The sequence below is a fragment of the Taeniopygia guttata genome, chromosome 1 (assembly GCF_048771995.1).
Source record: "Taeniopygia guttata chromosome 1, bTaeGut7.mat, whole genome shotgun sequence".
NCBI lineage: Eukaryota > Metazoa > Chordata > Aves > Passeriformes > Estrildidae > Taeniopygia > Taeniopygia guttata.
In genome coordinates, this window is record NC_133024.1 from 62,759,035 (window position 1) to 62,776,287 (window position 17,253).

Genomic DNA, 17,253 nt, shown 5'->3' on the forward strand with positions numbered 1-17,253 from the left:
ATTTCCAAATTGACTATGACAAAAAAGATATTTGTTAGAAAAGGAAAAAACCACCAAGAGACAAGGAAGAGAGATCAGTAGTGCAGCATAGTGAAGCAGATGTTCACTTAGAAACATTTTTTCCTAGGACTTCTAAGCTTGTATTGAACACAGAGGTGACAGTCAAATAACTGACTAAATTCCAAGAATCAAACAAGTGTTTGTTATTTTAAAATAATAAACAGGTGTTTGTTATTTTTTAAATAAAGATCAAGTCTGAATGTAAAGTGATTCAATTAAAACAAACTGAAGTACACACTTACATTCCTGTCTGGGAATCATATTTAATGTTATTTTAAAAAGTAAAACAATCCCAGAGCTATGTAAATGGCTTTTTTCTTTGTAATTGATGTAACTAACAATGATTCTGACACGAAAATACAAATTTCACTGTGTTTAAGAACACAAGTAAGAGAGTGTAGCAAAATAAGATAGCCTGTAAAGGTGTTCAAGCGCATAATCTCCACAAAAGTTCTGAACCAGTAGCCTCAAGAAATATCTGTCTGAGCCATTTCCATTCTTTTGGAACAGTTTTCAGAGTATTGTGGTTTTTACTTCTAGAACACTAGTTCTAACCCTCAACAATTTTTGCATTTCTGCAGACTTGTTTTCAGTGAACGCCCTGAGCATATACATACACTTACAAAACTGCTCTTACTTAATTTTATAAGAGCTAATATTGCAAGTATTACCTTCTAGTCTCCTCAATTGTTATATTGATGACTGTAGCTTGTGGGTAACCTCAAAAACAGCACAACATCTTATTATTAAGTGGTTGGTAGAATTACTATGAAGATAGGCTTCTAGCATTCTGCATAGAGTATTTGGAACTAAACAAGTTATTTCTCTGGTGTGGGAATTACTGAAGTCTGGAATGCTTGTCCCCTATGCAAGGTGAAGTAGTTCAGTATTGCAGGTAACTTTTTAGCCTCACACAAAAAAAAAACCAAAAAAAAAACCAAACCAAACAAACGCACCAACAAAAATAAACAAAACCACCAAAAACAAACAAGAAACTCCAACAAAACTGGAGTCAAGTATAACAAGAGAACCAGAGAACCAACAAGGAAGAGGAAGCTATCATTAAAAATCTCACTTCAAGGAGCAAGATCCTCTATCAGCCTACTAGCTATAGCAATTAAACAAACCCACATCTTTTAAAGCAAAACAGATGATCATTGTTTGAAAACAAAGCTCCTCATTACTATACATAAAAAACCTAATGTAACCCGAAAATAATACTAGTGTGCTCAAGTAGAAGTATACAAATCTACTGAAGATAACTGAAATAGAAGTGAATTTAAGAATTACCAGAAATTGTCTAAATTAACTAACTCAGTTTTTCTTTATTATAGAAGTTTGTTATTAAATACAATAAAATGAACACTCTATTCAAGACTATATGTTACTGAGAAGCAATAACTTAACGTTTTGTTATGAAGATATGGGTTGGATGTCTGGACTACTTTATTTCACACTACATGGTTCAATTAAGTTATGGTAAGTCTCAGTTTTAAAGGAAAAAGGAAAAAAATCATCCTAGTTCCTATGCTAAACAGATAAAATAATTTAAATAGTGTGAAGGAAAACTGTTTCTGATACACACCAGTTTTAACTAGACTTCAAAGAAGAAATAAATTCGGAATAAGCAACCTAACTGACCTAAGAAATGCACCAACTCTGACATTAACAAATATAAAAATGCAATTGTATTAATTACTTTTAAAATTTCTTATCTAGTAAGACCCTACATTTAGCATTTATGCCAAAGCAGGTCTAAAACTCACAAACTAAGTAACAAAAAAAAAAAAAAAAAAAGATGCAAAGCAAAAACCCAAGAACGCAGAAATTTTAATCTAAATCTGAGACAACATCTAATTTTCTATCCCAAATATTTACCCAGGTATCTTAAATTCACACATTTCACCAATAAAAGAAGTGCCAATGCATTCATCAGGACTACCTACAGGGAACTTCAGGTGCGCAGCTCTACCTTCACACCACAAACCTGAGAGACTACAATAGCCAACAAGAGTTCAGGTTAGAAGCTTTGAAAACTGAAAACCATCTTGAACTACAACTAATTATATAGATAATACAATGACAAAACTACTTAGTATTAAAAACCTAGTACCCACACAGAACCACTGAGACAGCCATTCCTTTTCAAGTACAGCAAAAGCAAAAAGAGGAAAAGAATCTAAATCCCTAGTTAACATTAATACCTGAAATGCATCTGAAAGTTTACAGTCTCCCTTCAGTTTCAGATCATCTAATAAAATCCTACCATTTTTCCAGGTACAAAAACAAGGTCAGCTAAAGTAAATCACATAAATGCTAAGCCTAATAGAAGAACATAATAGAACAGGTCCAGTTTTCATCTCTGCATTTCAACCAGACAACATTTTGGGACAACCCTCAGAGGACAGAGAAACCATATCCTTCCAGTTTCACCACTTACTAATTTGCTGGCTGAAAAAGTTCAGCCACTTCACATCAAGTTGAAGGCATCAGCAATTTAGGACGTGTACTTTTTCAGAGGTAAGATTTCAGGTGTTCAAGAATCCCCTAACATCTGGCTGCAGATGCCTCTTCACATGCCTGATGTAAACCAAAGGAATGCATCAGAACAAACAGTCCTTTACCAAGTTAAAAGAACAAGTGACTAAAACGTCTCAAATGGAACCAAACAGTCCTCACAATTTTTCATACCTTTCGGCAGGGAAAAATTCAACTTTGCTAATAAATGGTATTATGAATCTTCCATAACTATCAGACTGTAAAAGTCACAAGTACTTTCTGGCTTCTGCTCATGGGTACTTCATGGTATACTTAAAAAATAAACTTGCAGACTTTTTCCTACATGTGCACTCTGAGGTCATACAGACCATTAGAAGGACAGACTACTTCCTAAACATTTTTCCTCTTCACACTAGGGGGATGTTCTGTCTTTTAAAGGAATTATCAGAAAGTCTTTTAAGTAAACTATAATGCAAGTAAGGACTAAATTGCAGAGGTACTGATGTACAGTCTGCATAATCTCCTTTAATGGAATTTAAGGCCAATTAGACATACACCACTTGGGACTGGTCTTGGTGTAGATTCTGCTTCAGAACCAGGAATCAAAGCAGCTTTCCCTGTCTTGAGACTACAAAATATATGATCACTTCTCTGTTCTACCACTTTACATACTCATATTCAAAATGATGTCTTTTCTAAGACTTCTGCTCACTTACTTGAAGTGTCTTTACCAAATCTTTCACTTTATATGAAACAGCATTGCATTTTATGCAGTTATTCTACATTCAATGTTTAAAATATGTACAGATTTTCTGTTGAAGCTCATATAATAAAACCTATTGATTTTGAAAGCTTACCGAGAGAAATCCAAAACCATAATTTTTACTAGAAACTTACTGCTGCAAAATAATTATTTCTAACCTCCAGTGAACTGTATATAATTTTCTGAAGAAAGCTCACTAAGCAAGGGATTCATTCTTCTACACCGAGAAAACCTGAAGCTATAAAACCATACATCCTAGCTATAAAAACAATAAAGACTGATTGAATCCGTCATTGGCTATTTATTCTCAGGAATAAAAATACTGAAAAGCGAAAAATACAAACTTTTCTTCTTCCACAGGAGGCTGGAGAACCAATGGAAAAAGTGGTCTGTGCTAGGCCCATTTTTGAGCACTCCTGTATTTTACAGTCAGCTTTACATATGGCAGAGTAGGTTAGAATCCAACTTTGCATTCACTCATACAGCCCCTGAAAAAGACAGATTTCCACTGGATACGAAGCATTAATAACAAGAAGCCTGTCAAACTGATAAGAAATTGAGGTGGTCCATATCTGTTTAAAAACAATATAACTTACATTATCAACAGACTTTAGGCAAAGCACATCCATATTTAGCATACGCTACCTTTTTCCTAAAAAGCCAATTTCTATTGAAACAAATACTAACACACATTCTTACCTTTTTGGATCATTTAGCAATAAGCTAAGAGTACAACTGAGCTAAAAACACATACAGTATTGAAAAAATCCCAAAGTCATAAATCAAAGTGTCAGAATCTATCAAATAAATAAGGTAGTATACATACTTTTCTGCCTGGAGTTTTGTGGTTTTTACAATCAAATCCTGAGTTTGTTCCTTTGCTGCCTAGAATACAATTAGAATTGTTAAGCATGCTTAAAACACAAACATATCAATTATTAAACCATCTTTAAAATAGGTAATATTTTTAAGCTGAGTGTAAGCAATTTAAAGACTATACTCTGAAATAAAAGGCCTTCTTGAAACAATGATTCTACCATTCTAACTTAGGAAATTCAACACAGCCCTAAATATTGAGTGATGGCAGTGCAAGGGAATCCATGCAGAAACAACTCTACATCAGACAGCAGCTGCATAACTAAAAGGATTACTGCAACTGAAGCTAAAGAGTTCTGGAACTTATTGCTCTGTGAAAAGCTAAAAGACAGCTGGATTTTTTGGCTTCACACTGGATGCCAGTGATCCCTTATGCAGAAAAACTGTGATGACTTAACAAAATAAAATTTCTAAAATCAAAATGTATTCTGTATAGAATAATACTGCAAGCGAAGAGGTGGAAATGGCAATAAAGACAGTCTGTGAAAAATTTCAGAACTGTATTTTAGCCAAATTAAAGCTTGCCAAATTGAAGATGCCAGTCTTGAGACCCATGAGAGGTTTAACAAAAGTATCTATACACACTGATTGATTTCAGCTTTTCTATCTGCCACTACATTAGTTACAACAGAAAAGAAATAAAGGTACAGGAATGCTTTGAAAGGTGAAAATAGGACTGTAACAATTCATGTCCAACTTAATTGAAAATTTCAATAAACAATAAAGAGGAAATTTGCTTCCTGTCCAGTTCTTTCTGGGCAGAAGTACCGTTACCACGAACAATGCTAACAGTAGGACAGGAAAGCTTTTTTTCTGAATATAGCTAGATATACCAGGAAGCCAGATTTTACATATGTGTATTCAAATACATGACAGATATTGCCATTATTTTACGAATAAAATATAAAAGCTTACATCTCACCTAACAAGGTAACTGTCAGAAATGAGTCAGACATGCTAGAAAAATCAGAAAGTTGGTATTTGATGTTTCTTGTATATCCAAAACAGAAATATTATTCTCTTTCTCCCCACCTCAGTATATTAGTTACCAATTTCATTATACTTCAACCCTACTGAATTCCATTTTAGCACTTGCTCCTTCTTTCAGCCACTATATTTATCAAGTCTAAAATTGCCCTAAAATCAGATGAGACAATATATCGTTATTTGGATCAGATGGCATTATAAACTTACAAAATAACAGACCTAAAAAGCTTTTTGGCTTATCCAAATATATTCCCTTTAATGTCCTGCATTTGTTCTGCTTTCTTCATATAATGCTCTCTTTGCACACTTTTCTGCATTATATGCTCCAAATCCTCCTCTTTGTATCTTCTATTTGCTCTATTTAGCTCATTTTTGTCTTATTCAGATTGAGCACATGCCTGCAAGTCTTCCTGTCCTACTACACATAAAGCACCAGAGTATTTCACAATTGAGATCTCATTCATGAGCTTATTAACTTCATTCATACATGGAAAATATGGATTGAATCAAGACAAGTTATGAGTTCTACAGGGCTCTAGAGGAAACCTCCTGTGGGGCACAGAACAAAACTACCTACTGACTTCAACAGTAAAAGAAATCTCTGCAGGGTGGCTCTACTCTGGGAAAAGAAAAAAAAATATCACAGACGACAGTTACACTTCATGATCTAAAGATAGAAAAGAGCAAAAATCTGCATGGACACTCGACTCATTTCCACATCTAAGAGCTTAGTCTAACAGTTCCTGAACTGCACTAGGGAATATATCCACGTTAACAATGTTCAAAGAGATCTGAGACCTCTGCGGTGCATTACCCAGTTCCTTCCAAAACTGAAAATTAAGTACTGCAGTTGGCTACACTGTACTCTCACATTTTTTAGTACAAGTTCATCAAGCTACAAGCATTTGTACAATGACTGTGAAACCTATTTACCTAAGTAGGAGGGCATTTAATATCCCCTCCCCGCCCCCCCCCCATATGAGGAGGAAAACAAGTATTTTCACAGGATTTTTTTGTGAAGGATTCTTATTCACATATGATAACGTATGTGCTGTATTAGGAACAGATTTGTTCTGGCAAAACGTCTACACTTCAGCAACCGTAAGCCATTTATATGCATCACCGCACTGAATTTTGAACTTGTACCCTAAAACCAAGCCAGATTTAGTAATTCACCATAAAACACAAATTTCCTACACTCCCCAGCCCTGCCAGGAATATTACAGATTCAGGATTCACGTGAAACGGAATTGGTTTTGTTGCATATCAGTACTGAGACAATGTTAAAAAACAAAACCAATAAACTGAAGATGCACATCAGATTTGTCTCCCTCTTTGAATCACCAGATACTTTCCTATGAATATACTTGAGGCATTTATATGGACACATAACTCAATGTCAATACAAAAGCCATTTTAAATGGAAATACACAAATTAACCCTTAAATCTCACACACATCCAATCTAATAAAATCTTTTCTCTCCTCTGACATACACATGGATACCACATTGCTATTACCAAAATAGGTATATGGCTGCATTTTGAACTGCAATTTGGAAGAAATTAAAATTACTTCCTTGATACGTTTTCTAAACAAGTAAGAAGAAGCATATTAATATCCTAAAGTAACATAACATGCATACTATGGAAACATCTTGCTGCTGCTCTTAATCCTCAAAAATAACTTTTTACTCTTTTAAAAGAATGTAGTCACACCTCAAAAGGAAAAATATTAAAGGCACCTCCATTTATATATTACCTTCAAACGACTGGACATGTCTTCACAGCAGCTGCTCATTGCTTGCACATCTTCATTTATACTCTCAAGTTCCTAAGTAAGTCAAATAACAGTAACTGTGTTTTTATCAGAAATACTGTGTCCAGGCCCAGCTTCCCACCACAATTAGATGCCCCAGTTACAAGGAACATTGTTGCTCTAGGCTGCCTGTTAGTCAGTGCAGAATAATGCACCTCTAAACATCAAGATTCACTCAGGACTTGGATCTGTTTGAAACATCCAATGCAACATTTCTAACACATAAAACTATTTTACTGTAAAAGTATATCTGTCCTAGAAAGTTAAAATCTCTTTTAATCTTTTTTTCTTTTTTTAAACTTTAAATCATGTAGCAGTACTCTTGCAAAATAGCTAGTCATGCTACAAAAACATTACCTCTTTAACCTGCTTGAATATGTGCACAAATTCTTCATTTATGGCCAAGCTTCGTCGTTCAATGTCTCCACGCAGGTTCCTTCGGGTGCGCAAACTGTTCTCCACAAAAAAGGTCGAGAGAGCCTTGAGTGCTTCCAGCATTTCCTAGAAAATAAAAAAGGCCTTCAGTTTGCATGCAGTTACAAAGAAGCAGGTTAAATAGTCTGTACCCACCCCAAGTTCATGGTTTTATTAAAAATAAAGCAGACCTAATAAATGGTTTTAGAGGAAAAGCTACCTTAACACACTCCACATCAGTTGGCAAACAACTAAAATAATTGCTGAGCCTTTCTTCTTCTCTTATAACAGAAAACTTTGTCCACAATTTTGCAGCAGCTTTAACCAATAAGACTACTTTCTGTAAATGAATGACCTATCCAATGCAAGAACACATTTAAATTACAAAAGGCTTGAAAAGCGCCCTTCCGAGGTAAGTAATACAAACCTCCCTACGATCTGAAGGGATAAAACAGGAGCGTGGCATGTTGCTGGAGAAGCGAAAGCTGATTTTGTTTGTAATTAATGCAGCACAGGCCCTCCCGCAGCTCCGCAGCGGAACTGAGCCTGCGGCAGGACTCGCCCCCCGCCGCGAAGCCTGCCGGGGCCCGCGGCCCCTGACGGCTCATCCGGCCCCCGCCCGTCCCGCCGCCCGACCCACCTTGTCATTGTCCAGGCGCGTCTCCAGGATCTTGTTGAGCTTGCGGGACAGCGGGTTGGTGCCGGGAGCAGCCGGGAGCCCCGGGGCGGGGGCGGCGGGCGGCGGCGGCGGCGCGGCGGTGTCGGCCATGGCTGCGGCCCTGCCCGGCCGCAGTGGCGCCACGCGGAGCGGCTCGGGCGGAAACGCGCTGCGAGCATTTGGTTCCGGCCTAGCGCAGGCCGCCTGTAGAGCCAGGCCTCTCCTGGTGCAAGGTGGCACTCGGGCTTTTTCTGTTTATTTCTTTGTTTGATTTTACTGATAAATTAAAAATACATAAAAATTAAAATAATAATAATTAATAAATAATTTACTCACTAAATAAAGAATTTTGAGTGGATGATAAAGGGTTCACTTCATGAGAGCAGATAGCTGTATTTATTTCACAAAACAAATGCTTTAATTGTGAGCACAGCTAGAAAGGAAAAAAATAAATGAGATCTCTGTTGTATAAGCTGACAGCAGTGACTTATACAATACATATGTGTCCAAATGAGGAGGCTGTCTTGTTTCTGCTGTGCATTTTCTGACACAGAGGTGACCTCCCAAGGTCTCCTCACAGCTCCAGAGCACAAAATCACAGAGTCAATTGAGCTGAAGAAGATCTCTGAGATGATCGAGTCCAGCCTATGACCTGACAGCACAATGTCAACCAGCCCACAGCACTGAGTGCCACATGCAGCTGTTCATTAAACACCTCCAGGGACAGTGACTCCACCACCTCCCTGGGCAGCCCATTCCAATGCCCAATGACCCTCTACACAAAGCCTCCTAATGTCCAACCTAAACCTCCCCTGCTGCAGCTTAAGACCATGACCTCTTGTATTGTCACTTGTCCCATCTGAAATGCTGAGGTGCAGCAGAGGATTTCTCTGGGCTTTTCCAAAGGACAGAAATCAGGCGCACAGATAAAGGTAAGATGCCATGGGGAGAGGATAAGAAGACACAGGTTATAAAAACAGGTTCCACCATGGTATTAGCTGTGAAAACAGCACCACCTTTCCAACTGCCTGACGGTGTGTGGTCAAAACCCAAAGATTCAAGCAGTAGCTTAACTCTTTGGGAGTTTGGGGATTTCACATTGCTCTTCTGAAGACCCTTCCTGAAAATAACTGCAAGCACATCAAGCAGACATTGCCTTTATGCCCAAGGTGGAGCACTGAGCTTCTGAATGGTTTTATTCATTATTTTCTTTTAGTTTGAGTCATTTACCTCAAGAAAAAACTATATGACCAGAGCCCTTGAAATCTTAGTGTGATGGAGACAGTGATAGGATATTTTGCTATTTAATTTGTGTTTGTTTCTTTGCTTCCTCACGTGGATCCAGGCCAGCTTTTCTGAACAGTTTGTGTAGTGCCTTGTTTCTATTTTTGGCTAGTCAGCAAAAAGGATTTCAAGCATTTCAGACATGTTGTTTTCCTTAGTTTCTGTTTCTTATCCACCCTATTACACTGATGTTATCTCCTTCTAGGTGTTCTTTACTTCTGATTAAGCTTCCAGGAGTCAGGATCTCCCTTCTCCATGTCAGAAGAGATAAAACAGCCTGCAGTCATCACAGGTGTAAGCAATTAATATTTAAGCATGTCAAGAAAATCCTATTATTAGCAAGATCCCCTCCCACCTATAAGCTGAATGTTGTTAACTGTTTGAACAACACTTCAAATGTTGTTAACCTGATGGATGAGTTGACAGAGTGAAGGCACACCTTGAAGTCAGAAAGGCTCCAACATCTGAAAAACAAGTGTCAGATAAGTCATGACCATTACCAAGTCTTGTCCAACAAGTTATACCACAAACATACAAGAAGCCAGAAAGAATTTCCTCTATTAGTTGGTACATGTATTTTCTTTTGAAGCAACGAGTTCTGTTTTCAGATGCTTCTTCATGGGTGTGCATTTCTTTAAGAATGTGTTTTGTGAGCCAGAATGCTTCTAGCTAATGTAAAACATTGGGCTGACAGGAACCAATGGACTTTTGAAATAGCATGTGTTTATCTATGCATATGTTCTTTTGAAAAATTAGAAGAAATAATCAAGGGAGCACTTTTTTACCTCACAAGTCTAAAAGCTGTTTGTATGAGGATGCCAGTGCTTATATCTTGTTCATCTTTGAGGAATATTAGATGCAGCTATAAAAAGAAATCCTCTCTTTTTCTTATACAGGTAATTTTTGCAGGGTAGATTTTTCCTCAGAACAGATTTTTTTAACAGAACTCTAAATGTGACTGCAACGAAGTTACCCTCTTGAATTCAGCTGGTGTGCCATGTCTTGTGTTCATCACAAAGCTGGGTTTGGCATGACACTCTTACCAGTCTTCTTGTCCACCAGCAAACATCCTGTTAAATCAATTGGATGTACATTGTGGGATAAAATGCTCGGGATTTTGTGATCTGTAACTCCCAGAAAGTACTTTGATTTCATTTATCAGTTTTTGGGTGTCAATGGTAGGCAGTTTGTGTAGTGTGTGTAATTTACACCACTGCAAGTTCCCTTACCAAAGCTTGAAAAGCAACAGAACTACAGGTGTTAGTAAAGAAATGCCTGGCACAGGGTGTTTTCTGTTAATTTGCTTAGTTCCTTACTATGGTGGTTTCTGGTTTTGTGGGCTCTCCCTCTCAGACAGCAAAACTGTTTGACAGCTGTTACCACTGTGCAGCTGGTGAAAGTGTTCACAAACCACTCGTTTGGTGCACAGACAGGAGCACAGTTCAGCCTGCAGAACAAGGTGTGGTCGGGAATGTCACCTGCTGTCTACCTAGTCAAAGCTAGTAAGTGCTGCTGTACTTTCAAATGCTTGAAAGTACATGCACTTTCTGAAGACAAAGAAAGGTTTGTAATAGTGACCTGAATTTGTTCCACAAAAGACTATGTAGTAATAAAACTTTAGTGGATTAATAGATTGACTGGGGTCAAAGACATGGCTGGATGTATTTCCCTATCCTGTGACAAAAGAGGAGTGACAGAGCAAGACATAAAGCAAATATTTTCTTAAACACAAAGAAGGAATAGCTCTTGTTATGGGTGTTGCAATAGGAAAATGAGAGTGAGAAAGGAAGATTTCTGTGATGAAGGAAAAAGAAAATGGAGGAAGGGAGGAAGGAAGGAAGGAAGGAAGGAAAGAAGGAAGGAAGGAAGGAAGGAAAGAAGGAAGGAAGGAAGGAGGGACTTGCCCCAATATGATGCAGAGGGCACATAGGAATGGGAAGCATTATGAAGTCTGGGACATGAAAAGTCGTATAACAAATACCCATAATTAGTTGTATTTTTCTTAAAGTACAATAGATAAAAAGAATTTGACAGTGCTATTTTGAATACAATTTACAGGTCCTGCAGTGAAGAAGAGTATCTGAAGGAAGCTGGCCATGATATATAGCTGCTCAACTATGTCATCCCTGTGAAAATGTTTGCAGCCCTTTATGGTGATGTCCCTATAGATGATCCGGTGAGTGGAATCTGCCTTTGCCAGGCTCACCACTGCATACAGCATACCGCAAAAGAAATCCACCACTGCCTTATAATCTTCACTAGTTCTCTGCCATGAATTTTTTCCTTGGCTTTCTCCAGTATTTTGATGTCTTTTTGTGCTAAGGTTGAACTAGAAAGTCCAACCAATAGGCAGGAGCACATGAAAATGTTCTGTGTTTTTAAGTCAGTTAGAGCTGGATTTTTAATGATTTATTTTCACGGAGGTTAATATTGTAGAATCTTTTCACCAGACCAAATCAATCCATTTCTTGAGCTAACTTTTTTTTTTTTTTTTTAAACTCAGACAATACTGATATCATCTGGAAATTGGAAATAAGACTCTGTGAATGATTTGGCCAAAGGTCACCCTGACAGCAACATGTAATCATATAGTCTGTGTCCCTTGAAGGTCCAGGAGGATGTACACTTCTGAAGTTTTAGGTTAGCTCATGCTATCTCACTTGAGGATTTATTGTCATAGCTCACAGTCAACAGTAGTGGCTGTAATATATGTGATGCCGAATCAGCCACCTGGCTGAGGAGCTATAAAACTTCTGTTTGTTATAACTCACTGAAAAGATAACACTAGCAGTGCAGTGTGCACTTTAATACATACCAAACCCATGAAATCTTCCTGTTCATCTCTTGCAAAAAAACCTCAACCATTGCTTTCAAGGGAAGTACTGTATCAGCAAAACGAATAGGGTTTAATCTAAATTTATTTGATTCTAGAACACTACAGAATAAAAGACTTTTCTAAGCAAGTGGTTGTCTAAAGTATGTGGCCACATCCCTGGCCAAGGTCAATTACACTGGCCTCATGGCACTGCCACTCACTTCAGTGAAGGTCCAGATTTCACCTAAGAAAAAATAGAAACACATGGTTTAGATCATGGAGCTGTGAGAACAAATATCTGCTTGTGGCTGATGAACGGCATCACCTTAGTGACACCACGACTCTGTGGCTGAAGTATAAAGCTTATCTTCCTTTGCATATGCTCACTATTATGCTTACCATTATAATGACAATAAAGCAACAAAAAGGAGTATTTTTACAGAAAAAAAGTACAAGCAGGACGTATAACATATGATAATGATGTGTGCCAGGCCTGCTGATCTATCTCTTCAAGCAATCACTGTCTGCTGGCAAAAAGTCTTTGGAATGTGTTCTGTTTTATAGGTGAAATAAAAATAACCCAAACAACTGAACAAAAATTACAATTATTCACCATCAGAAAAAGAAACAGTACCCTTCATTATGTCCTGATCCAATGTCTAGCAAAGAAAATCTAGAGAGTGATACCTAAATTACTGGGCAGTGCCCTCAGATCAGCTGATCACCAAAAGGCCCTCTATGAGATCATGACAGACTCATGATGTGGATCAAACCAAAGGTAGCTCTAATAAATTGCAAGAATGACAGCATTAGTAAAATACCTCTTGAGTCAGTACATCAGCAACAGAAGTTTTGACAAAGACCATAACTACTGCAAACTTTGACTCCAACTGCTGTATTTTAATCCAGTTTGACCTGTGGGTCAAACATCCATGTCTTATGGATCCCTGTCAAATCTCTTAGCTTTTTCCTCCTTTGTCTTTTCTGGTATGTTTCTTGTGAACAGTCTCTTCTTGTGATGCCTTAGTGGAAACTCAGGTATTGCCTTAAGCCCTCGCCCCTCCCCCCCCTCCCCCTCCCCCCCCCCCCAGCTAGTGATCAACAATGACTATTCTTCACTGAAACATTTTTTGTTATTCCCAGAACCCAACCACTATGGTCACTTTGGTTTTGGCGTTCAAGTTACTGAAGATGTGTGATAAATGTACCATATATTTCTGTCATTCAGGATTCATGCAGGACTCCAAGATAGTATAACTCCACTTGGCAGGACCAGAGATGCATAAATGTAGAATGAAATCCACTTTTGCAGCCCCTTTCCCCAACCCCACTCTCCTTTTTTTTTTTTTTTTTATTACATTGATTGGCTGGTCTGTGTTTTGAAGCCTATTTCAATTTTCCAAAGCTCCTTTTAAGCTCCTGTTATGCAGTTTCTGCCCTCTTGCCCTTTTTGCACCTACACACATGCTTCTTCCAAGCAAGCGGGGTAGTATGACAGGCTTCTCTCAGCTCCTGACAATTTCTTCAGCATAGTCAGTATCCAAAGTACAGTCCTTAGTGTTAGTGATTGCTCTGCTGGATCTGATAGCTGTTGATTGGGATGTAGTTGCATAAGATGATAGAATTCTCACCTTGCTAGCCCAGCAAATCCTGCACAAATGTTGTAGAATCACAGAACAGACAAGATTATATTGTCAGGGACATCTGGCATATAGAAACTCCCTTTTAAATTACAGCTAACAATTTTGTCAGGCAAAAGTGTATCTGGAGCCATGACCATACAAAGAACTCTTGAAGGAAAAAGCAGTAGTGGGACATGAGGCAAAAACTGTACAGCTTCACCACAAAAGCCATTGTCTTGTGAAAGAGCACTTGAGGGATGTTGCTAGTAAAAGTTGCAAGAAGCATGTTGATGATCATGGCAATTTTCATAGCAGTAATGTAACATCAACCTAATTTTACAGGTATGGGTGTCATAAATAGCTTTTCCTAGTGCTCATAACAATTCTGTTTGGGTAAATTTAATGCGACTTTATTGCTACTTCAGGAGAAATAGAAGTTTCCAAAATGCCAGAACTCACACTCTCAAACATCTGTCAGGAGCCGAGCCAAACAGCTTCTCTGCAACCCCAGTGTGGAGCTACCTGGTATATTTGGATTTGATTATTTCTGTAAAGTTGACTCAGAAGTGTCATCTGGGCTTGCCTCAACCATTCATCTTTGTGTGTCAGCTCATACAGCCTTTCCAAAGCCTTGGCGAGATGCCATCACCCTCAGAGATGCTGGAGAGCTGCTGTGTATAAAAATAACTTATTACTTAATGCCTGACACTGGTTGCAGTCACAGCAGTTGACTGCGAATTGCAAACATTTTCTATGCAAAGATCTGCTCACCTCCAGATGAAATACATATAAACCTTCTGTTTTTTCTGGTGGTCATTTCTACCTTCATGGCATTATTACAGAACTAGCATCTCCATGACTGATGCACTGGAAACAAGTAAGTGTGTCCCCAAGGGCAGGCAAGTGTTGTTTCTAAACTTTGGTATATGTAACTCATATTTATCCATTTACAGTCTGAAATAGTGGGGATGGAATGAGTCTCTGCCAAGAACTGGCAGCCTGAAGGTGACTTAGTGTGTCCTGGGATCACCAGTGGGCTGCAGGACATTGGGGGATCATGGTGATGGGCTGGCTAGTACTGGTGTTGCTCTGTGTCTACACTGGAAGGAAAAAGCATTGTGTGTTTTCTGCTTAGATGAGAGTTTTGACAAATCAGGAGTTCTGTGTTGGCATCTACTGCAGCTGACTTGGTTAGTGAGGCTGGGTGTACAGAATGGTGTCAACAGCTTTGTGAAGCACTCACATTCCCTGGCAGAAGCTCAAGGAGCATTTCCAGCAACCTCCAATTACAGTACTAATTACAAGAGATTATCAAGTTCCCCAGAATAGACCCCAAGCTTCCTTTTGCATGCAAACTAGAAGCAACTTTCTTGTCCATGCAGTTAAAGCTCTCTTCAGAGTATCATCAGTCTGAATATACATCACTCATCACTGTCAATTTTCTTTAAATAATGTCATCTTAAAATATTGTTGCTCATGCAGAGCACATGCCTGTCAAAAAGCAAATGTCATGTTGAGTGAACTGCCAGCCTAGAGGTTTTGAAAGGATATTTTTACGTTAGTTTTGATGATTAGAAGCTTCTTTCTGCTTCTATCCCATACATCTTCTTTTATGTGATAAAGTCTAGAGTACTAATAATATAGGCAAGGTAATATCTCAAGGAAAAGCATCAGGTGCTTTAACCAGATTGCAGTGCAAACTGGCAAAATTAACATATTTGTACCTCACTGAAGAAAGCTTGTGACAAGAAATGCCCATGCTGGCCTGGAGCTAGATTTTCATTTTACTAGTCAAAAAGCAGGTTATTTTACTATGATGTAATTGCTGATCCATTGCTGATATATGGAACTCTTAATATTAAGTGGCCTCAATCTATTCTTGCTCTCTTCAACTTGAATATCTGCACACTTGCAGGCAAACCTAAGAACTTTTAGTGCAATACATCTCAGCAGTTTTCTAACATCTAAAAGTCAGATGTAAAATCCACAGTTAACCATCTATCAGAGCATGGAAAGAAAGGCACTTTCAGAATGCAAGTCATCCTCAGATTCCTACCCAGTCTTCTCCTCTGACTGCATAGAAAACTTGTGCGCTGGACTGTTGAGCAGACAATTTTTTTTTTACCCCTATTTGTCTGACAGTGACTTTTGACTTTTCTACAAATAATTCTAAGAGTATGCCCCAGCTTCAGTACTGTGGAAATGAAATACTGTGTTTGAATCCCAGTGTAACCCCAGGTTCTCCTTGTACTCATGGGGAAAGTGATAAAAAAACCAAGAGGTTTGATTTTACAATTAAAAAATAAAATCTCTTGTTTTCGCTGCAAAATTATCTAGTTGCTGACTGTAAGCATGTGACATATCATGCAGATGTATATAATTTTGGGTGACATATCATGGACTTGCCAGTTGACAAGGTAGAACTGCCCAAGGGCTAGTTTAATTTTTCCTTCTGAATCAAAAAAAATGTTTACATTTTCATTCATAAATCAGTGCTGCAGTCTAGTTCATACCTGCTACTTCTGTTCCCTCTTCTGTGTGTCTTCTCTTCTTTGTCACCTTCTGTCCATCCCCATGCAAATCCCTCTCTCAGAAATATGTCTTTTACTCTATCACAGGCATGCCCACTTGGAATGCATTATTCACCTTTTCAGATACCACTATTTATCTAAATTTATTTTAGTGTGATGGGATTTGGACACAATTTCTACTATCAGTAGTGGAGATATGTCAGCATACTACTGGATACTTATGTCTGATTCATTTCGTAGCTGTTTTACAAGAGACTTGAGTGTGAGCAGGAATACATATGTTGAGCTCCATTTTCCAAAGTGTCAGGCACTGTCTTGAGCATATACCTAAGTTCTTGGTGATTCATGGACAGAATTTCTGTGTTTTATGAGGTTGAGCCAAAGTTCCATTTTTTTTTTCAGTCACTGAGGTTAACAGAAACCCTCATGGATGGGTATTGCAGCATAAGTTAACTTCAGTTCAAGAAACAAGATGGGTGCAAAGGAAGAAGAAAGCAAATTCTTACTGCATCAATAAGAGAGGAAGGATTCGTTGCCTTTGAAAATTTGAAGGAAGAGAATAAGAATTAATTCCCTTTTTGTCATTGCCTCCAAAGCTCCATTCTGAGCTGCATTCTACCTCATTTTTCTGCAAATGTCTGAAGACTCAAGCAGTGGGCAGTTCTTTAATATACAGGGATAGCACAGAGTTCGCTCTACTCAAATATGAAAATGGCTTAGCAAATATCTAGTTTCTGTAAGGCCAGCTTGTGATCTATACTTGAGTAAAGATTTTTTCCTTAAAACCCCTTGTTTTAATGGGCAATTTCCCTTGAAAATGGTAAACTGCAAATTAAATTGCAAAAAACAATTAATTACTGAAATTGTAATATCCTTGTAAAGGTTAAGAGGTAATATAAATGAAGTTCCTGTGAGCACATTAGTGGA

The 17,253-nt window shown here is 38.1% G+C and overlaps 1 protein-coding gene and 1 long non-coding RNA gene across 2 annotated transcripts in view; one reads left to right on the forward strand and one right to left on the reverse strand.

Annotated features, from left to right (window-relative positions):
• Nucleotides 1-8,210, reverse strand: part of COG6 (component of oligomeric golgi complex 6) — a 52,868-nt gene extending 44,658 nt beyond the window's left edge. Inside the window, exons 1-4 of the mRNA XM_002194953.7 lie at nucleotides 8,057-8,210; nucleotides 7,360-7,503; nucleotides 6,946-7,017; nucleotides 4,149-4,207 (exon numbers count right to left, since the gene is read on the reverse strand). Coding sequence (XP_002194989.1) covers nucleotides 4,149-4,207; nucleotides 6,946-7,017; nucleotides 7,360-7,503; nucleotides 8,057-8,185 — 404 coding nt within the window. The 5' untranslated portion in view covers nucleotides 8,186-8,210. The remainder of the gene's footprint in view (nucleotides 1-4,148; nucleotides 4,208-6,945; nucleotides 7,018-7,359; nucleotides 7,504-8,056) is intronic.
• Nucleotides 7,728-16,869, forward strand: LOC121470017 (uncharacterized). The gene is made up of 4 exons (XR_005980504.2): nucleotides 7,728-7,828; nucleotides 9,564-9,652; nucleotides 11,417-11,534; nucleotides 16,729-16,869. It is a non-coding gene; the product is annotated as an uncharacterized lncRNA (long non-coding RNA).
• Nucleotides 16,870-17,253: the final 384 nt, after the last annotated feature.